General features: G+C 39.9%; 1 protein-coding gene across 1 annotated transcript in view; it reads left to right on the top strand.

Moving 5' to 3' along the window:
• LOC114567007 (seizure protein 6 homolog) overlaps positions 1-20,707 on the top strand; it is a 53,416-nt gene extending 32,709 nt beyond the window's left edge. Inside the window, exons 6-19 of the mRNA XM_028595898.1 lie at positions 976-1,161; positions 2,089-2,257; positions 2,680-2,846; positions 2,930-3,124; positions 4,459-4,597; positions 12,937-13,133; positions 13,900-14,094; positions 17,493-17,684; positions 18,036-18,230; positions 18,441-18,479; positions 18,571-18,679; positions 18,769-18,865; positions 19,471-19,544; positions 20,651-20,707. Of these exons, the coding sequence (XP_028451699.1) occupies positions 976-1,161; positions 2,089-2,257; positions 2,680-2,846; positions 2,930-3,124; positions 4,459-4,597; positions 12,937-13,133; positions 13,900-14,094; positions 17,493-17,684; positions 18,036-18,230; positions 18,441-18,479; positions 18,571-18,679; positions 18,769-18,865; positions 19,471-19,497 (1,907 nt within the window). The 3' untranslated portion in view covers positions 19,498-19,544; positions 20,651-20,707. The remainder of the gene's footprint in view (positions 1-975; positions 1,162-2,088; positions 2,258-2,679; positions 2,847-2,929; positions 3,125-4,458; positions 4,598-12,936; positions 13,134-13,899; positions 14,095-17,492; positions 17,685-18,035; positions 18,231-18,440; positions 18,480-18,570; positions 18,680-18,768; positions 18,866-19,470; positions 19,545-20,650) is intronic.
• Positions 20,708-23,425: the final 2,718 nt, after the last annotated feature.

The following is a 23,425-nucleotide window of genomic DNA, read 5'->3' as shown; positions in this document are numbered from 1 at the left end:
ATTCCTCTTCCAGCTATCACATTACAGACCTGTGATGTTAAACTGATCAGTAACGTTTCCATTTGTCAAAGTATTTGCAGTGGCTCTACACCGCACCACACAGTGATGTTAATTACTGTAGTGCTGCAAACATGTCTCTGTACATTTGCATCCCGCATGAACTGGTAAACTGCAATTAAGTAGGAGCTGGGGGTGTTAATAAACAAAGTTGAAGGTTGGTTATAAAGTGTGTGTGTGTGTGTGTGTGTGTGTGTGTGTGTGTGTGTGTGGAAATGGAAAAACAATTTGTTTTCTCCCATTTATATCTAAATATGTATGGTTGCTCAGTGAGGTTTTGGAGCAGAGACAACATGGTCAACAATGCAACACAACAGTGGGGGTTATACACAATGCAGGACACAGAGGATTATGTTGTGGAGCCAGTTAACATTGTTGGCTGTTTGTTTTGGCCAGAATTGGACTTTTGTTCCGAATGAAACATTGAATCCTGGGAAATTATACATCTTAAAACTTAGTTTGTTATTTTTACATTTAAAAAAACCCCTCAGGCCTCAAGACGCTGGCAGAATGTTTAAAATTGTGATAAAGGCAGACCAAGTGGGTCTCTTTAGGAAGTGTTCAGGACATACAAGTAGTTATTTGTAGTCATTACAGAGCTGAAAATAAGAAAATGAATTAAGTTGTGATATAATTGAAATGGTCGCTACTCTGTGACGTCTTGGGCATACCACAGTGACAATCACATTTAATACATTTTACTGACATGACACTGGCAGAACAAAATGCACAACACTCCTCCAAAGTAAGTAATATATCACAATATCATTATAGTGCTGCTTATCAAATAATGCATTATAGGCCTGTTACATGCCACAGAGATGCCAAAAATATCAAATGTGTTTTACACATACTGCATTTAATTTAAACTGTCTCCTTTGCCCGTTCTCTCTATTTCTGACTTTCTTTCCTCTCCAGCCTTTGTGCTGAGCTGTGCATTTCCCAAAGAGCCTCCCGGTGGAGAAGTTACTGTGACGCACCTCCATGCTGGCGGAGAAGCCTATTTTCGCTGTTTCACGGGCTACAAGTTGCAAGGTCCCAAAATGCTCACCTGTCGTAATGCAACCACACCATACTGGAGTGGAAAGGAGCCCCGATGTGTGGGTAAGACAAACCTTTGATACATGTCATGTTAGCTCATTAACATTAGAAGCAGTTCAGGGCAGTCAGGTATAGCAACCTTACTGAACTGAAACAACAAAAAAGCTCAAAATGTAATTAAATCTCCAGAACTGCACGTCCTTATTCCTTCAGGTTAATTGAGATGCTTGCTAACCTTTTGTTTGAGATTACATTTCTTTTTATGTACTCAATTACCTTCCAGTAGTTAACACTAACTGAGGGGCAGACTTCTAAAGTAAACTTACATCTGTAATTAAATGTTTCCACCAATGTTTTCTATGAAAATTTGTTAAATCAATATTCAGAAAAAGTTTGACAGAAGTAATTTTACAAGTTAAATATGGAAATTAAAAAAACTTTAAAATGCTAGGTATATTGTAAGCCATCTTCTCTTTAGCTTTCCTCTGGGATACAGGTGATTTTGATTAACAAAAGCATTCACGTGGTTGTCTTCTACCAAGTTGATTAGTTACACTCCAAGGCCAAATGAGCTTGTTTGCATGTGATTAGCAGCACAGGGAGCTATTCTTTGGAGACGGGGCAAAATAAGGCCATTGGACCTGGCTGCCTTAATTAGAAATGGGCTGCATGTCTATCCTTCTCCTGCTGGTAAAGGCTCATCTGCCAGTTGCAGCCTTTCTCCGTGCCTTCCTACAGCTGCTCGGAACTGATAGTGTTACTGCTGCTGTTTTCCTGTTCTCTTTATAAGTCCATCACACACAGTCACACACCCTTAGAACCAGGTGAGCCGCCTAGTGTAGTCCAGCCACAATCCACCTGATATTGATGAAATCTATGCTCAGACAGGGACTGCCCCCCCCCCCCACCTTAGTTGATGTCATTACTTTTCTCATCTGGTCCCTCCAACTCTGTCTTCTTTTCTTTTCTCTCGCTGTCCTTCTTGTATAGCATCCTGTGGGGGAATGATGAAAAATGCCACCTATGGTCGTATCGTCTCTCCTGGTTTCCCTGGCAACTACAGCAACAATCTGACGTGCCACTGGGTCCTGGAGGCCCCTGAAGACCACCGGCTTCACATTCACTTTGAGAAGGTGGCTCTGGCAGAGGATGATGACAGGTATGTGTACACACTGCTAAAATGCCTGTGGATAGACCATTAAAACCCTCAAAGGCTATAAATAACCAAAATCTTTAGGGAACGACAGATTTGAAAGGACCTTTTTTATCATTATAATCCTTTAACAGTGTTCTATCAAGCGAATGAATTCAAGGGACTACACAGGGTAGTGAGAGGTAGGAAACAGCAATTGCATTAAATTTTTTCTTCAGTAACTGCTGATCCACATGGCTATCGTCACACATGGCCATTCGCCTCATTACCAAGTGGTGGAGAATGTTATCGCAAAGTTATTACAGCCACATCTGGAACAGTGAGCAGCACTCGGATAGCTTGTAACTTTTTTTATGCTTCTCTTACCTTTCAAGGCTCACTTACATCTATTTTAAACTATCTTCCTTCTCTCTCTGTGCGTTTTTTAGGCTGCTGATTAAGAATGGCAACAACATAGACTCTCCCCCTTTGTACGACTCCTATGAGGTTGAGTATTTGCCCAATGAGGGTGTGCTCAGTACTGGACGTTACTTGTTTATAGAGTTCACCACAGACGGGACAATAACCTCCACTGGTGCAGCTGTCAGATACGAAGGCAGGTTGATCATGCAGTTTGCTTATAGATAATTGGTGCCTTGTCACCTATGTTTGATGCCATGTATTTTTTTGTGTCCACAGCTTTTGCGAAAGGCATGTGTTATGAGCCTTTTGTGAAGTACGGCAACTTCAGCGGCAGCGACTCCACCTACAGTGTGGGTGCAGTGGTTGAATTCTCATGTGACCCTGGCTACACACTGGAGCAAGGCTCCGTAGTGATTGAGTGCGTGGACGCACAAAACCCACAGTGGAATGAGACCGAGCCGGCTTGCAGGGGTGAGTCAAGAGATTTAATTCGCTCAAGTAATTGTGAGATATGGAATCATTTTTTTAAAAATGTGCTTCCACTGAAGCAGAACTTAGAGGCATATATGACCTAAGGACCCAAGGCTTTCATTGTCTGCTTGATCATTGCAGGAGTTGTTGAAGTCTTTTTGATTCAAATATTAAAGACCACTGGCAGTTAACTATATTTTCCTAAGCTGCTTTCCTCTGATCCATGACACATTTCCTCTTAAAATTGTAACAATGATTTACTTTGATATGTGTGCTTGCAGGGCAAGCATTAGAAGTGCTTAAGCTAAAAAAAAGGCATACAATAGTTGGCCTAAGATGAACACCACCACTCTGCACAGACTACGCACCATACAAAATAACTACCCCTTAATTTCTCCTCTCCCTCACACACACACACACACACACACACACACACACACACACACACACACACACACACAATGACCTTACTCTCTCTCTCTTTGTTGCCTGCATGGTCATTCTGCCACGCAGGGAAATTGAAAAGCTCTTCTGTAAAGCTAGATATGGGAAAATGTAATTTCATCTACTATGGGTCATGGTCATCAAGCAGTTCAGTGGTAGTATGCAGTTTTACAAGGTTCACGTCAAGGAGCCTGCACACTCGATTTCCGCTGCATTGAGAGTCATTGTTCAATCCTATGAATTCACAGGCAGTTCATGTATCAATATATTTATAATTTCTTTCATTGTTTTACTTGCATGTCACAAATGGCTTGATTTGATATTTCAATCAGGAGAGACTTTGTTGCAGATTTGCAAAGATTTATTGTACGTATGCATGATATGAAATGTACAGTCTTTGGAGATTAGACTCCATCGTTATGAAATTATATTTTTTAAAGGGGTAGAAAGCCAAAAGATAATCCCCCCCCATGGAGTCTAGACACTGATGGTGGTGTGAGGAGCCCGAAGACCGAACCGGGGAGCCAACGGCAGTGGTCTGCCGGAGGAGGGACTAGGAGCTGTGCACGATGAAGGAGGGTTGTGCTCTTAGCCTGAAATGACAACTGAGTAGCAGAGAGAGACGGGTTTAAAAACAGGGATGTCATGCTGTGATTGGCTCGTGAAATCCATAAAAGTGAACGCCTCTACCAGCTGTTCAGTTTAGAAGAGAGAGAAAAGTGATTACGTTTAGAAGTCTTCCTGAAAGAGTTTACGCTGAGCTCCATATACTTTGCTTACCAATTTACATGTTACATTGATTGTACTAAAAAATGTTCTGTGTTTTGAAATATGTTTACAATGCATATATTTGTTTCTCAGTGTCACCCTGAGGTGTTTTTGCGTTGCAGCTGTTTGTAGCGGAGAGATCACAGACTCCGCCGGTGTGGTGCTGTCTCCTAATTGGCCTGAGGCTTATGACAAGGGGCAGGACTGCATCTGGGGTATCCATGTGGAAGAGGACAAGAGGATCATGCTTGACATCCAAGTGTAAGAGACTGCACTCAGGTGTAAGACTAGAAATCACACAATGAAGTTCGAGAGGAGCTCAGATTGACCCCGAGATGTTAAACACTCCATCTCCGGACACAAACACACTCACGCAAAGTTTCTTTCTCATCTATTCTCTCACTCACATACTACGACACGCACATGGAGTGTTTCTGTGGTTGCAGTCACTAATTAGATTTTTTTTTTTTTTTTCCTCATCCGCTGCATTAAGAATTCTGTGTAGCTTCCAGCTCGCTCTCTGACCAGATTAGCCAGTAAGCCTCCCTGGTCCCACTTCCCTGGTGTGTGTCTCAGAGTTGGCTTTGAAATGAATATGCTCTGGCAGTGAACTACTCTGAGCCACTTATCCAGCTTTCCCAACTGTAATTCAACGCACATTTACACACATGCACACAGATGTCACAGTAGACATAGGCACACTCGTTTCTCCTTCACTTATCACTCTTACTGAAGATAAATGTCCCTTCCACCACACACAACCCTACTTCCTCTTCCAGTGTAATTCTCTTAAAAAGGAGTGTAAATGATCACATTTCTTTTTTCTTAATGTTACACTATCTATAGTATACTATACATCTTTGGCTGCTTATCTTAGATTGATTCATCTGTTTGCCTTGTTTGAGTGATTCCCACAATATTTCCACGAAAGTGCATTCTGTAGAAAGGACAAAAACGATAACATAAGTAATTTGTGTTATTGCCTAAAATTAATCCAGTGGGAATACTGCCTGAGGTTGGAGAAAAATAGTCACTCAAATTTCAAAAAGAGGCTATGGCTATTGGTAATGGTGGTCATCTATGCATGCAGGCATTTCCACCCTTCAATTGTTATGTTGGGTTTTCCATATTTATAATTCATTCATTCTTCTGCATATTTCTGACGGCTTGATGAAACTGCAAGCTTGATTATGACATGGGGTCTGGATGCTGTGCAGATAGATTGAAATCCACAGTGGTAGACCGCCTACAAAAAGCAATTATTATTATTATATTTGTTTGCATTTTTTAGTTACTTGGGCAGTAAAAAGAAAACATACTACAGTTTTTTCCCCATTAAAGAGAAATACACTTTTTTTTATTAGACATGTGTTTATGGTCAAGAGCAATGGGTAAAACACATGTTTTTTCTTAATGAATAAATAAATACAACTAATTAGATAATGGATATGTAACACAAAGTCATATGCTGTGCAATCTATGTAGAACTGGATCAGATGGACAGTCTCATTTGTGTGGTGGTGGTTTTTTGGGGCAAAGGATAATCTTTATGTGGTATTCTACAAACCACTGCTGAAGCACAAGAAAAGTGTGTTTACTGTTCACTTCAATTGGGACACAATTTGGGCAGAAGCTGCACTACACCGCAGAGATGAGAGTGAAGTGGTCACAGTCCACAAACATTATTTGGCTTTGACTCATTACCAGAATCAGCCTGCGTGTACCTATAGTGACTGTACTTTCACTGAAAACATAAGAAATCATACTGATCCCAATATACTTTGGAATAACATTAGATTTCTCATATTGACTACAGATTAAAATGTTGTATTGCATGGCAATATTCTGTCATTTTACTACACATTTTAATTACCAGTAAATCTAAAATCTACTTATTAGAAAAGCTCCAGGGATTCCCTCAGGAGTAGTCAACAGATTGTTTGGTGGGTTGGTACAGGCTCAGGTTGTATTCTGCTGCATGGTCACAATACATTATCTCTCAGGCTTACAGTGACTGATATATGAGCCATCACTCAAATATGATCCACAGATCAAAGGGAATAATGGCATCAGTGGTGAAGGGTTTTTGTGTGACCCCAGTTGCCTCCCTGTTCTTTAGTTGGAGATTAAGACAAGTGATTATTGACTGATGTTAAAAGTCAACCAGAGCAACTTGTGTAAAAGAGATCAGAGAGGATTTTCCCATACAGGAGTAAACAAGTTGGATTTGAGGTAAACTGATTTTTCATTCAGAGATCCCTTTTTTAAATTGCACCAGCCTTATATTTGTTTTAATCCAAGCCACATGAGGCTGCTCGCTGCAAATTAATGGTGCTGTGGCCAGCTCTAGTTTATCTCAAGGTTGGTCATGCATGGATGATCACTGCAGTAGAAACCCACAGCTTGTCTGATCCCTGCAGACCCTCCCATTACCCTTATGTCTGGTCCACTCATCTTGAGAATAGCATTCCTAAAGATAGGTCAACATGGAATTTGTGTGTTTGTGTACACGCGTTATGCGTGTTGAAGTGACAAAAGGCTCTTGTGGATTAGAGCGGTCTCATTATAAGGGTGGGCACACACTTTTCCACATTAATGAGAATGTTTTCTGTATTATCATTCATCACTGTGCCTGTGCTGGCAATTACAGTGGAGCAGTATGCATAATGAGGACTGATTAATTAATTTAGGCCAAACAGGAGGGCTGGCTCTTTGCTAATTAGCATGGAGCATGGGTCGAGCAAGAGCAGGAGACAAGAGGTTACAGCTGATATCCCCACCTGTGGAACACAACAAGGTAAAATGATTCACATGTGGATTTTAGCATTCAGAGTATATTGTATAGTAGAAATGTGTTACACATTTCAACACAGATAGGAAAGTCTGTTTTACAATGTTTTTGTCACTTTACTGAGAAAGATCAGGGATGTTTTAGATAGAACATTCTGGGTTTATAGAGTCCTCTTGTGGAGACTCAGAGAATTACATGCTACTTGCAAGTGTACTTGTGCTGGATAGGTGCCCAGGAAATAAATAGGTGTTTTAAATTTAAAAAGAGAAATTTTTTTGGCTGAGCAGAACAATTCAAATGTCAAATATGTGTAGGAAAAGATGTAGAAGGATGACTTTTGAAAGCTTGACATTGAAAGCAATTTTCATTCTGTTAGAGTTACTGGATATTTTTCAGGTTCTTTAGACTTGACTTGACAGGTCAGTGAAGGTGACAAAATGCCTAGAGGTCTCTACAAAACAGCTGTCATCCCTTCATCGGCAGAATTGAGCTGGTGTCATTGGTTTGCAGAGGAGTTTTCAGAAAGTCCTTTTTCAAGGAGACATTTAATCGAATAGGACAACTCTAAAGTATTGCTTTTAAATTGTTTTTGAAATAGGCTTTGTGCATCCTTTCCTGTGAGCTTTAAAAGCCAGTTTTACACTCTCACACATCACTATTTTGCCATCACTTTGGCTAGAAGTAGTTTGAGGCTGATGATTGGTGATTTGTTTAAGTTGATTGCTGAGTTGTGCCAGTATGTATTTTAAATCATCTGACTGGTTGCCTATTTTATGCTCTTATTTATAGTAACATCTACCAGTAGAGTAGCTGTCACCAAAGCTGAATTTAAATTTCTTTGTCTTCAAGAATGAAATAATACAGTAAACAAAAACAATTATTACATGGGTCAAAATTGTAGTACCTCACGGCAGTCTGATAAATAATGTCACATTAAAATGGAACACAGGACAAGGAGTGACTGCTTTTCTTTCTCGAGTGATTGCCAGAAGGCAGCTGAGTGACCTGCAGCAACTCACTATAGAGTGCTGTGTAAGTCTGGACTGCAGAAACTGTGTTTGGCATTTTGTGTTGATACCAGGATTTCAAAAGCACTTCAATCGGGCATTGGAGCAAATGAATAGGGTCAGTGGGAACATTTAAAGTGCCCCTGCAGACATTTTGTAAACAGACAGTAAAAGAAATGGACCAACAGATCCCGTTGCTCTAGATGGAGACCAGTGAAGGATATTAGAAGCAATTTTCTGTGCTGAGCGTTACTGCGCAGCCTCCATAGGAGGTACGCTGTGTGGAAGTTGGCTTACCCCCTTGGTTGTAAAGTATGTTAGAATACTGTTGTGATTAATAGTTTTGTTTAACATGGTAACAAAAAAAAAAGAAAAAGCCTGAAAAGGGGCTGTGGACGCACATATACTCCTTCTCCCTCATTGAAAGATTCTGGATCTGGACTCGCCCCATCCACCACCACTGATCGCGCTAGGTTAACACTCATTTGGTGAGAAACAGTTGGGAAAGTCAGCCATAGGCCTACATGTTTGAGCCTCACACCGGGTTCAGAAAGGAGGACAGCAGACAAGCCATCGAGCCTGTGCAGCTATTTCATGCAGCCCTGCGAGCGGCCGTCACACAGCCTCGCGAGCGTGCTCGCAATCTGCAGTGATAGTTTCGGCATCCTGTCTGAACAGTAAGTCAGAATCAGGTGAGGATTCTGTTATGCACTGAAATCACCGACTAGCAGACGTATCAGAATGGTTAGGCATCTAGATGCTTAGTTAGCATCTATTATTAATAGAGACGGTGGGTTTTCGCTCTCTGTACTGAGAATCCACTCTACGCTGGAGGTTTCAGGTTTCTTTGCTGGCTCGACAGCGATTGGTTTACGGATTAGTGACATACCTAATCAAGCTTGCCCGGGAAACGTTTGAATCTCAGGTTTCAGGGAAGTGCGCAGCCATCTCCCCCTCTAGGAGAGGAATGTGATAACATGTTTATAGTGACAAACTTTGCACAGATACAGTATAGTCAAGGTCAAAAATTTTAGGAGAACTAAACATAAGAAAAACAAATTTTTGAGTGCAGGGGGACTTTAAAGGCACCAAGGTTGACTTCAGCATTGTTGATGAGTTAGAGCGACTTTAGAAACCCAGACAGTAGACTATAAATCTGATGTTTTTTGGATATGGTTGCAGTGTTGATCCATGTGAAAACCCTCTGGAGAATGGCTAAACGTGTACAGTATGTAGCAGAATAGAGCAGCAGTTGCTATATTTGTGTCAAGTTTGATGAAATTCAGAGACTGGAGGTAATCACACGTTACAAGATTGCCAACTGACAGTACCACATCCGTCCTTCTCCGGTAGTCTTAATGCAGGGAGACCTTTTGGAGGAGATAAGGTGAAATACAGTGCAATGATTAGGTGGATACCCTTGGTGACAAGAGCAGCAGGTGGAGGATAGAACCTGAATAGAATGTGTGAAATAAAAAAAAAGATGCAAACAATTTGGCTGTAGTGTTCCTCTGTGGACTTTACTGTGACAGCACTACTCCTACTGCTAATAAAAATCCATCCCCATTGTCATTCCATGACCCTCAGTGTGTGTGAAGGGGGCATCTTTTTCATGGAGTATGGCTCAAAGAATGTAGGTGCCCAGAGTGTGAAATAATTAGTTAATTCTGTTGATCTCCTTCTCTTTTTTCACACTTAAACAAATGTCATTTTAAGTTGAACCATTTCCATATATGCATTAAGTGTTCCCATGGCAGTTTGGAAATGGAAACTGGCATTATCATTCCTGTCACTTTTACCCCAGCCACTGATTATTGGAGAACATGGAGGTATAAATTGTCTCTATAGCTGTCCAATTAACCAGAGGGACTACATTGTCACTCAGCACCTAATTTCACTCCCATTCACATAGCTGGCATCTATTTTTTATCAGTTTTGTTTTTGACTTTTTATTTTGCCAGCACATTGCACAAGCAGGCAGTGGAATCCAGTCATTGCAGTTATGTTTTTGTTTTAAATATTTGCCTGCAGGGACTTGCTAGCCTCAACTAGTGAATATGATTGTGGATCTAAATATATAAATTGTTCTTTAATTCCTAGTCTGGGTGAATAAAGCGTGAATAAAGCGTAAAAATACATGCAAACATGTATTTTGTTTGCATGTTTGTTTCTACTTTTCTATGGGGGAGGTTGTGAATAAAACTGTCAATCACAGAGGAAGCCCCATCAAAGGCTTGTACTACTGCGTTTGTTCCAACAGGGCTACAAAAATTAAGTCATATATTAAGTGCATATAAAAACATCATGTTCAGTCGTCTAGTCTCATTGGCTTGGTTGATCAATCTGACATTGCCAGAAAAAGGAGACGTGCGCCTTAAACTCAACTCTAATTACAAGCTTTGCATGTTGAGTCTGTGCATTAATGTGTCCGCACAAGCTCCCCTCTTGAAATGAAGAAGAAGAAGCCAAGCCATCTCAATGATATATATAGTGTGTCAGATAGGTGATTCAAATCAGTGAGCTCCCAGGGCAATCAACATGAACATAGGCATAGAGTTCTTAGAGGGGTCATTCATTAGGAGAGAAAGCCCACATGTATATATTTTAAAAGAGTAACATCACAAAGAACAAATTAATAGAAAGTAATAGTATTTTACATCAAAATAGTGTGTTCTTGTATCTTGTATCTATGTGGGTTCACACCCAAGTGGTACAGTGATACATTTTGCACGCATTACCATGTCTTTGATGGAGATGTGTCATTGTAATTAGCACCCAAATGTTTGTATGATTTCTGTGAATTGTACATTTAAATTCATATTTTCACATCCACTGAAAGGATTTATTTATTTAACCTTAAATATTGCACCATATGTGTTACTTCATGTGTTCTCTTGCTAACATATTGCTTACATTTAAATGTATGCATTGCATGCATGTTTTTCTACTTTCTTTCTTTTTATTACTGATTTTTACTGTGTGTCTTGACAAAGTTTGACCTCTATATTAACTCTATTTCTATGTTCCTGTTGATTGCCCTGTGACACACTGATTTGAATCACCTGTCTTTCTGCCACTCTATGTATGTCTCTCAGGTGCTGTGTGATTATTTCTTTTAATCAGCAGTGCAAATGAAAAGAGAACTGCTGAGGGTTTGTTACCATGATGGGAAAATAGTTTTGTTTGCTTGGTCAGGCACAGAAAATGGAGGTGGCGAGCACATGCGGGGGGCAGGTGATTAAATAGCTACAAATGCAGTGCTCCTATGACGTGCAATGGCATTGTGCCATTATTGCTATTAAGTTCTGTTCAACACAGCTTGTGAATCTAACACAAAACATTCATGCAACCAATTTGCACTGCTAGTTGGACACCTGCCTTAAGGCACATAAATAGCAACTACTTTCACCTGCTTATTATATCAGTGGGGAACTACAACTTCTGTGGCTTATGTTTTTTACCATTCTCCATCCCCTGTGTGTGAATAAATGTCAGGCCTTACTGATGTTCTCTAAAGGACTTATGAATCTACAAATGGAAAAGGTTAATGCATTCTCAAGTTATTCAATGACAGTAGAGATTCTGTCTAACTGACGCTTGGCTGCCTCATATTCAATTTTATATAAGCATTATAGCTAACATTTAGATATACATTTTTTTATTAGATCTTATTTACACATCCAAGGCCTTTAGTCTTCCATTACTGTTCTATAATCCTCCTGTTCATGCATTGCAGTTTTTTTTGTATAGGTCTGGTGACCTCAAGGATAATATTATATTATGCTCATATATTTGCAGATATACACTTTAGTACATATTCATGAGACCAATGTCGGGAGCGAAGAGACATACATCATGAATTATTTAGTGTTTACTTCACATCAGATCCATCCAATATAAACAGAATTAATATTTTTGAAGTACTGCTGACATCGCCTTATGCCATCAGCTTTTGCTTTCATCAGCCGAGGAAGATAACAGTCACTTAACTGTTCAAGCTCCGAACAAAATACACAGCAAACATACCACATAACCACAGACATGGGACATTCTGTATATCTATTAGTGATAGACTGATTTTATCGGCCGGCCGATATATCAGGCTGATATTTGTGTTTTTACGTGTATCGGCATTGGCCGATAGTTTCTTCCCAGCATTATTTACAGACAGGCGTCCACAGGCAGCTCTGAGTTTCTGAAGACGCTGCAGTTCACGTGCAGACCATGCACTGCCCCTCCCCCACTAGCAGAGTGCTGATGAGAGTACCGTGGCAGTCTTAAATTACAAATCAAGCACTTTATTTCAATGGCTACTTTTCAGGTTTATTGTTTTCTTAAATTACTTAAATGTGTTGACAAAGGACATTTTGTGATGACCTGATTATATCTGTCTTATAATATGTCAGCAAGCAATGCATCATCAAGGCTGTGTTGTAGATGTTGATGAAAGCCTTTTACCCTTGCACAGTTAACCATATGCAGTGCACCCATCCATATGATTGATGCACATTGCACACATAATTTGGGTGATATGAATGTAAGATGATTGCAGAAGTGACACTGATCTGTGTTTGTGTTTATAATTTTTTAAAGAAATGGCAGGGTTTACATTTTTATGATGTAAATTCCAAATATCGGCTCAAGAAAATCGGCAGCCTGTAATCGGCTAAGGCCGATGAAAAATAAATCGGTATCGGCATCAACACTAAAAAGTCCATATCGGTCGATCCCTAATATTTATACATGAACATGTCAATTCATATCATTTAGAAGACATTTAACAACTTGTTTGTCTGTTCTAGTCTCAATGTCGGTAAAAATGACCTGCTGACCTTTTATGATGGAGATGACCTGACGGCAAACATCCTGGGCCAGTACAGCGGCACACGGCCACACTTCAAGCTCTATACCTCCATGGCTGATGTCACTATTCAATTTCAGTCCGATCCTGCAACTAACATCTATGGCTACAACAACGGCTTTGTGGTCCACTTCTTTGGTAAGACTGTGGTTGTGTTTTTTATTTTTTATTAAATTGGGATTATTATTTTTTTTTTTAATCAAATAACTTAATTTCTTTCTTTGGTTAGCTGCAGTCCATAGCTTTCTCTTAGAATAAAATGTATGATACACTTTTAGTGTGAAATCTCTATTGCAAGACAGACAAGAAACCAAACAATGGTACCAAGCGTGGAATGTAAAATGTTGAACATACCTATAACCCAGCAGGTTTCCAATTACAAAAAAAGTCAATTTGTTCCTCTTTCTCTTGATTTGCCTCTGTCTGTCTTCTGGCTTATCCCAGGTGCACAGGATGAGATAACAACAAACAGAAACAAAATAATAGGGTACACTTCGACATCAGCTGGTTTTGCCCAATGCTTTGTGTTCTTGGCCCTGTACGCTGCAGTTTGGGAGGCACAGATTGACTGCTGCCAAACCACATGCTGTGTTTCCCCCAGCAAACATCACAAGCCTGTATTTACATTGTCCTCCCAAACTGCTGCTGTTTAGTGCACACACAACTTACAATTTGCAGTTGTATTCATTCCCTGCAGAGGAGGTTGTTATGTATCAATGCTAGATTTCCTTGAAGAACCTCACCATGTGTCTCTTTACAATCCCATATAAAGAATGAACATTACACAAGGAAATGGAACAATGCCTTTCCTCATTGTGTCAACATAAATAGGTAGAATATCTGTAATTTCCCATTCCCCATTCTGTCTCTCCTCTCTCCAACATAACTGCTCCAACGCCGACAGAGGTGCCGAGGAACGACACCTGCTCTGAGCTACCGGAGATCACCAACGGCTGGAAGAGCACCTCCCACCCTGACCTCATCCACGGCACCGTCATTACCTACCAGTGCTACCCTGGATATGAGCTGGTGGGCTCGGAGATCCTCATGTGCCAGTGGGATCTCACTTGGAGCGGTGATGTGCCGAGATGTCAGGAAGGTGAGATGAAGTACAAAAAACCTAGTGCTTTCTCCATTTGTTCACACTGTGAGAGTGAGTGGGAGTAAGACCTCACCAGTCATACCAATCCTTTGGCTTAGGTATCATAGTGAGCAGACTAAATTACATAATAAAAGAAAATGCCACATAAAACATGAAAAAAAACAAGGGGGACATACCAACACCATGGCATTTCTCCACGCCTTGTCTCTGTGTTTACCTTTGCTAGCTCACTGCAGACAATAGGCCAATGCTTGGAATATGAAAAAGTTTCCATAACCGGTGGGTAACCATGCCTTTTAGACAGCAAATGTTGTAAACATGTTCTTTGTTTATCTTTACAACCATTTGCCAAAATAACCTAGCCGGAGGCCTGTACTACGAAGCAAGATTTGGCATTAACGAGGTAACTTCAGATTCAACCCAGGGTTTTGTGTATCACAACGGTGGATCACTTGCCGTGGTAATTTATGCTGCTCTGGAGCAGGTTATGTTGGAGATTAGAGATCAACCGGTGTTAAAGCACTGCCTACTGACCAATCAATACTCGATTGATAACGGCGTCACCGTTCTTAGAAGATCCGGTGGAGCTCGGTGGGTGGAGAGAGAGAGAGAGAGAGGTGCGCTCATAAAAGTTAAGGTCCCATGGCATGAACATTTCACTTTATGAGTTTTTTTTTTAACATTAATGTGAGTTCCCCTAGCCAGCCTTTGGTCCCCCAGTGGCTAGAAATGGCAATAGGTGTAAACCGAGCCCTGGGTATCCTGCTCTGCCTTTGAGAAAATGAAAGCTCAGATGGGCCGATCTGGAATCTGCTCCTTATGAGGTCATAAAGAGCAAAGTTACCTCCCCTTTCTCTGCTTTGCCCAGAGAATTTGGCCCACCCATGAGAGAGAGACATCATGGCTTGAAAACAAGTGAAGCATGGCAGTTGGTCAAGGCCACACCCCCACCCTCCACCTTGCCCCCCCTCTCTCCTCTTCAATAGCATTTAAAGCTGCAGACACATACTAAGGAAAGCTCATTGTGGGACTGGCTCTAGTGGCAGTAATTCTGCACCAAGGCTGTCTTTTGGGAAAGAGACTTCAGATACAGTATTAGAGGACCACTAAGGTCTATATAAAAGCATCCAAAAAGCAGCATGTCATAGGACCTTTAAAACATTTAGAGACCGACAACCCTGTTAACATTCCCTGATGGGTATTTTTATGAAAGATATAGATTTTCAGCGGCGGGAATTATGTATAGGCTATTTGCCTTGTGTTGCCAATGCATTCATCGGTTTCAATTATGTTTTTATATTTTTCATTTGCTCTCACGATTGCTTACCACTGCCAGGTTTGCAACTGAAATAATAGGCTAAAGCAACGACAAGTTTATGGAAAGGAGTCAAGGACAAGTGTAATTATGGTCAGATCTTGTGCCTCGGCTTTTTTTGCCAGCTTAGGGTCTGTGTTCTTCATATTTATGTAGAATTATAGTTTGCTCTTCTTATGTAAATATGCGGCTCTGGTAGATGTTTGTGATTGGTCATGCTGTGCAAACACCACCTCTTTTATGTGAACGCGCGCCTCGCTGGATTGGGAAACCCTGGGTTGATTGAACTAGTTGTTAACCACCGTCGTGACATAGTTTATGCGGGACTGCGGTTGTTAGCAGTGTTGGTCATCTTACGTTAAAACAGTAATTAGTTACGGTTACAAATTACTTCTCCCAAAAAGTTATTGAGTTAGTAACTCAGATACCACATTGTAAAAGTAATTACTTACTCAGCAAAGTAACTGTGACGTTATTTTTTATGTTCTATAACGCTATTACGTTCTATAACATCTTTAACGACGAAGATGTTTATATTAATTGATTGAAGAATAAAAATACTATATACAGTATCACCTGTTGCTGACCCGAAAAATCGAGCGTTGCTTGTTTTAACAGAGTGGCTCCGTCTCCTTTGCTGGAGCTCACGCTAGCTGCATTTGGGCTTGGGGTTGGGTTAGTAGCAGCAACAAGTGTCGTGTTAGTAAGTGTTGATGTGAGGAGGCTTCATAAGATTTGAGTTGCTTGAGGCAGACGTGGATAAAGTCTTTTTTCCTGGGCCTAGCGTGCATGTTACATAAACATTCTTGCCTTTAATTTCAATGAGGGAGAAGTAGTGCCTGTACTTCCAGTTCAAGAACGCTACCTTTGAATTTCATAGGATCGTCGCCATTTTCGCTGTCTTGTGTTTAGTGGTAGTCAGAGCATGCAGTGAGACAGCGTGAGCAGGGCATCCGCCCACCCAGCCAATCATCATAGCATTTGCAACGGTGTCATCATCCCGATGCCTGTTCTCTCCAGGCAGCTGGTGTGTAGCCAAAGCCTGACACCTCACGCTTCATTCAACCAAGTAACGCGCCATTTTACATTCTCAGTAACGATAACGGCTTTGCAACGATGGGAAAAGTAATTAATTAGATTACTCCGTTACTGAAAAAATAACGCCGTTAGTATCGCCGTTATACTTAAACGACGTTACTCCCAACACTGGTTGTTAGGTTAGGTGAAGCCAAGGAACTGAAATAAATCCAGGGCATGTTGATCTTGATTCATAGTACAGGCCTCTGGTGTAGGTTGCTAGCTTGGAGGTTGTTGTTGTTGTTTCAAGTAGTGACGGGGATTTTGAAAACAGTAACACACAGATAACGGAACAGGAGGAGAATTCCGTCTGAAAAAGGCAGCCAATTGCAGGCTTATACACACAGTGTACATCCTCTGGTTCAGATTATTTATTTTTTTGCCTATGATCCTCCATATTAGCAGTGGTTGCAACTGTGATTTGTGAACTTAAAGGGGAACTCCACCGATTTTACACATTAGTGTCATTAACAGGTCTTGTGGAGTAATACTGCATATGTGAAAAGATTTTAAAAAGCCTTTTGTGGCTCCAGAAGTACATGGGCGACATCTGATCATTCGCCTCAAGTGATTTGACTTGAGTCAGCATTCCATGAGTCCAAAGAGACTACAAGTTTGAAAATCAAAAAGAAATCTGTGTGTCGAGCTCTGTAGCCCACTTCTCATCTTTGCTTGAGGCTAGCAGCTTCATTAGCCGCTGCTTATTAGACGACTGAATCTCTGACCGAACTGTTTGCGTTGCATTGTGGGTAATGTAGGTGCTAGGTTTTGACAACAAAGAACAAGGCGGTATTTCTGGCATTCTGCTTAAATTTTGTATCCTTTTGTGGCATTAATTAAGACAGGTCCTTGAAGTACCTGTTATATAAATGTACCTGTTGATTTGTCCTTTATCCTACAAAAAAAATATTAATTATTTTGCTTTGTTAAAATGTTTTATTACTTTACTACTATCGCCAATGATCACAAATATTCATTATCATTTGTTTCTGTGATGCACCAGTTATGACATGTCAGGACCCTGGGAATGTGGAGCACAGTCATAAGGTGATCACAGGCAACCGTTTCACCGTTGGATCGACAGTGCAGTTTATCTGTAATAAAGGCTACATCCTGTCTGGCAGCAGCCTCCTCACCTGCTACAACCGAGATTCAGCCACACCCAAGTGGAACGAGAGGCTGCCCAAGTGTGCCCGTAAGTCGCATCAGTCAGAAACACACATATGCATGCATTCAAACGTACTTAACACTCACCCACACTGTTTTGAGTGCTTTCAATATATGATTTAAACTGTTTACTGATGTGCTGATTGTGTGCTCCTTTTGTTTCTTTAGTTACCACAACTAATCCACGTATACTGAATTATGTATTCTTCGTCTATGGCCTTCAAAAGTTCAACAAAATAAAATGTCGATCTTGCCTTTCATTTCTCTGTTAATGTGCCTGTTGCTTTTATACAGTATGTGTTCATATGTCAGTGTGACAACTGTTAAAAATGATGCACAACAATATTTTTGTGACGTAAGATATTGTCCTGCCTCTCAGCTGAAAGGTACGAGCCATGCAGGAACCCCGGCGCTGCCTCCACCAGTGTGCAGAGCTCTGAAAAGGCCTTTTACCAAGCAGGAGAGATGCTGACCTTCTCCTGCCACTCAGGCTACGAGCTGCAGGGTGGTGCCACCATTTACTGTATCCCTGGACACCCGTCACAGTGGAATAGCACTCCCCCTGCCTGCAGAGGTAAACCATACCCTCACACTATAGCAAACTTTTTGGTTTTCACAGTACAATTGTCACTTTTCGAAATACAGTGCGACCTAGAACATATTACGTGCTATAGATTTTGTTGCTGTTTGTGAATGCAGGGACTTGTTCTGTATGTAAGTGTAATATACATTATGCACTGTGCTTTGTGTTGCACAAATACAAACTCTAATTGTTTCCTTGTAGCATCCTCAACCCAATATGTGAACGAACGCAGGCTAGATGGTGAGTCATGTTTTGAAACATCGCAGAATCATTATTATATTTCTTTGTTGTGCATATTTCACAGAAATAACACTCAACATTCTCTTTGTAGTTGTTAATATGGATTATAGCATGGAGGGAACCAATATTGCCCTTGCAGTTTTGATTCCAACTGCAATCATCTTGGTGGTTGTCCTCGGGATGTATGTCTACTTTGCAAAGTAAGTAGTACCTTTTAAACTGTATTTATTGCATTTGCAATCAAATGAGCCTTTACAGGATGTTCCTTGCTTCTCTACTCTTTACTCAGACTCCAAGGAAAGACTATCAGAATGCCAACATCCTCGCCACCGTATGACAACATGACAGAAGAGTCAGCTTTTGACAACCCTATATATGAGAGCGGAGTAAGTACAGATGTCATGAGCATGCAAGACGTGGATTCACAGAACACCAGTGTGCTGTCCTGATCTTTTCCCATCTGGCTGTCATCCTGTTGTCATCTCATGGTTCACCAGCAGAGGGCACCCTCAACCTCACCTTTCATCACCATGTCAATCATCGAGCTAGTGTGATCTTTGCTGATGATGTTGCTCCTAAAATAAGAAAGAAAGGACACTTTTCCACACCTCACTCTGTGATCATTTTGCATTTTGGATTTCCATACGTCATCTACTTGAAGGAGTGAGAGTAATGTTTTAGTCTTGCATCATTCACATTGTGGTATGTCATCTCATTCCACTGTTATATCAATGTATCAAGTTGTATGCTGCAATGACACCAGCTGTGTGAATGCAAATTTGCTAGTGTGCACAAATACAACAGTATTATTAATTCATAGATGTGATTCATATAAAGTATTTCACACATCTAGCACATGTGTGATTAGGGTTAGGGTTACATTGGCTTTGAAAAGTGAATATATGGATGTAAGTTATCTTTTTTTCGTTATTCTTCTTTTCATGTACTCGTCTCAATTGCGTCCTCTCGTCTTTCCCCCCTGCTCCTTCAGCACTGGCAGTCTCATTCTAGATACTAAACCCTGTCAGTCTGTTCACTTTGGCTGTACTGCTGAAGAGCTATGAGGTGAGATCTCCTTCTGATGCTGAGAGCACATCTCACTCACTGTCACCTGACCCTTTGTTTCGACTACCTCTGCCAACCTGCGACACATTCTGATCTGGTTGATCGTTAGGCTATTTCTTCTCTTTACACTGGATGTCTAAACCTCACGTCTGTATTTACAGACCACTCTAATGTAGGTACAGTATACAGAACCACTGGCTGGTGGGAAAATGTAAACACAATGTTGGTGCAGTCATGAGACACGTGGCCTCTTGTGAAATACAAATCATGTTTGTTTACACCTAAAATGATGGATAACAGATTTGAAAGAGTTCAAAGTTCAGAGTTCCTTCTTCTAATTGCTTTTGTTCACTTGCTTCTTCCCCTTGCATCGCATGACATTCTTACATTTCATTAAAGTTGATTATGTGCGGTCATTGTACAATAACAATTGTTTGTGTGGTTGTGAAATCTACATCACATGCATACTGGTTATTAGTGTCTTTAAAGTATATATTATCAGCACTTTACCTTAGGGTGTATAAGTCATTATTTTGTCATTTGCTTGTTTCTTAAGAGAAGATTGATGAAATAACTGAAGTTGCCAACAGATAAATATATGTAGAACATAGAGAAATAAGAATTAATTGAAAAAAGAATTGTCAGAATTGGATCGGATAAATCCTGATGTGCATATTTTTAGTCTTTCAATTGGTATCTATTGATAGTAAATGATTATGGCAATAAGGGTAAAAGTTGTCCACCGTAAAGTAACATATCCAATAATATCTCTTCTCATGATGTTATTATTCCTGTTTTAATCATACCAAATGGTTTGTGTATGTTTTCTCATTTTAGGTTCATTAAAATGTACAAAACAATACTGATAAAACTGTATTCATTTTATAATAAATCATCTACTATAAAGTAGATACATTTTCCCATCTAAACTAACACAGGACACTTTGCATACATGTATGTCAAATCAAAGACCATATATATATATATTTTTAATATTGCAAAGTTAATTTTGCTCTATTTAAAACATGTATTCATGCATCACAAATTGTACTATCCTCTATCATTATGATTCCTTGTTAACTGATGTATTTGTCTGGTCTTTACAGGACAAATGAAAAAGATTAAGAGGTGTCCATTTAGAGACCTTAAAGCAAGAATTGCTCAAGCTTTGCCTTTTGGGACCCTCTCTGCACTGCTCATCATTTTCCTCCAACCTTTTTGTTCCCAAATGATTTATTTTCATTTTCCCTTTGTGTGAAATACTGTAAATATGTCTTTCTGTTCACGGTCAAATCTGTGAAGCTGTGGATCACCATGGTGATATTTTTATAAAGTAAAATGGTGATGACCGTTGGCGATTGTATGTTTTTAAGTAGTATGGTTTTTGATTGTTGAAATCTGTTGGATACAAACTCCCCATTACCCAGCGTTCTTTGGAAATTTGCCACCATTACTGGACTTTATTTTCTTTGTGTGTATGGGTCTGCTCTTTGTTAATAAACTGCCTGTCCAATACGAGTGCCTCACTATTGACTATAACCTGATAAATCACATGTGAACATGTTCAAAATTTTTTGTAGGCCTGACATTCTTAGCACTCCACATTGTGTTCAGTCTTTTTGTTATCATACAATTTTTTCTTCAAGAAACAAAAACAAAAGTGTTTCAGATATTGTCCTACGAGCTGATGTGTGGTTCCAACTGCATACAGCCTCAGAGGATTTCTCACATACTCTAACGTGTTTTTTTTCATATGGGATCCATCAGCTGTGCATAACTTATGTCACACTGTAAAGTATGCCTCAAAGGATCAGTAGCACTTTGTTAATTTGTGTATGTTCCAAAATGTGGTTGCACCTCAGCATTATCGGACCCCAAGATAAAACCCAGTGATAACATATAAAGTAATCGCATGATTTAGCTAACTTACATGCTGCATGCAGGCTGTTGAGTCAAACATTTGAAATTGAAATTTTACAGTGTGCAAAAGAGATCCTCATTGGTTTTTACTTTGGGCCACATTGTCCTGGTGTATCTACTTGTGTTACATTTGTAGATATACCTCATGTTCTTTGTGTGTATCCTTTATACTCTAACACTTCTTTCTTTCAGCTGGTGCAACCACATACAGGAATCCAAATCACCTTCATATATCTATAATCCTCTGATTAATAATAAAATAAATTGTTGTTTAAAGTATTGTCATTGACTCATTAATGAGTAAATTGTCATATTTTGTATTTATAATGAGTGGTTGAATGAGTGGTTTAAACAACAAATTAAAGCAAGCCTTACCTCAGACAATTAGATATATCCAAATGTAAATAGTGGTTCATATTTCTTGAATTACCTTCACAGGTAATGCTTAATAACAAGCCAAATATTCACATACACTTAATTTCTTGTAAGTGTCTGGTGCTTTAAATAACACATTTTCAAGAAAGACATTTGGACATGCCACAGTAGGGAAACCACAGGTTTAAATAATAAAATGAATGATGACCAATTTCCGTTTGATGGTATCAGGATCCTGTTGTACATGCTGGCTCACTGTCCCACGCTTATGGCTTACTGCAACACCTGAATTCAACAGAATCATTGTTAAGGTTATAAAGTGTCTGCTGTGTTAAGGGCCTCAAAACCTATATTATCTATACACCTTAAATACTCACTTTAAAATCACTTTGACTTTGTCAAGCACTAGAAGCAGCAGCATTGACACCAGCATTATTATGATTGTATGCTTAATTTGAACTAGTTACCTCTTTGTTATTGACGCATGCATGTTAATAGGAGGGGACACCACATTAAAAATGTCATAAAGTCCTTTACCTCTAGATGGCAGCATGATAGCAAATAGGACATGAGGTATTACCTCTAGATGGCAGCATGATAGCAAATAGGACATGAGGTAAAGTTCCTATTCTCTAGAGCAGAGATCTCCAACAGGGGGTCCAGGACTATTTCTTGGCCATTTTTAGGCCTTTATTGACAGGACAGCTGAAGAAATGAAAGGGGAGAGAGAGGGGGGAATGACGCAGCAAAGGGCCACAGGTCAGAATCGAACCCAGGCCAGCTGCATCGAGGAGTAAACCTAAGGGCGCCTGCTCTACAAACTGAGCTATCCAGGCGCCGTTTATTGTCAAATTTTAAAAGTTTTTTCATAAATTAATTCTAACATATTATTGGCAAATATAAATCCCCACTGACGATAGGCTTACTGGTCTAATAGGTAAGATAAGATAGCCACCCACAGATACAGTTAATCGTAAAGATTCACGGTGCCACATGTATGTGTAACATTAAAATCATGCCAACAATTATTATTTTAATAGCTTAGTGTTCTATGCAAAAAAAAAGGTATATATAAAGGCTTTAGGCCGCCCTACGTTATTATAGGCGCAGTTTAATGTACAACTTCATTTTATACAATATATGTAGTGGGGGTCCCTGATCCGTCTCTCTTTCTGTTAAGGGGTCCTTGGCTTAAAAAAATGTTGAAGACCCCTGCTCTAGAGTCTAGACTATGCTTTCTGCCCAATTTTGTTTAATGCCATTCCATGATACAAAAATAACACATTCAAAGTTAAATTAGACATGGAGAAAAGATGAAGGTACAGAAATGTCTGGTATGGTGGGACTACGTTTAGACTGTACAGAAGGTATCATAGACCGTATTAGACAGTTCAGAATACCAGACACTGGCAAATGAACAGGGTATCGTAGGAGAACTGTCAGCCTCAAACATTGTTTTGTATATGGGATATAATTTAAGAAGGTTTATTGAATGTACAGTACAGCAAGGCAAGGCAAGGCAAGGCAGCTTTATTTATATAGCACATTTCAGCAACAGGGCAATTCAAAGTGCTTTACATAAAACA

The sequence above is a fragment of the Perca flavescens genome, chromosome 13 (assembly GCF_004354835.1).
Source record: "Perca flavescens isolate YP-PL-M2 chromosome 13, PFLA_1.0, whole genome shotgun sequence".
NCBI lineage: Eukaryota > Metazoa > Chordata > Actinopteri > Perciformes > Percidae > Perca > Perca flavescens.
The sequence above is the reverse complement of the archived record's forward strand: the minus strand, read 5'-3'. Positions and strand labels throughout refer to the sequence as shown.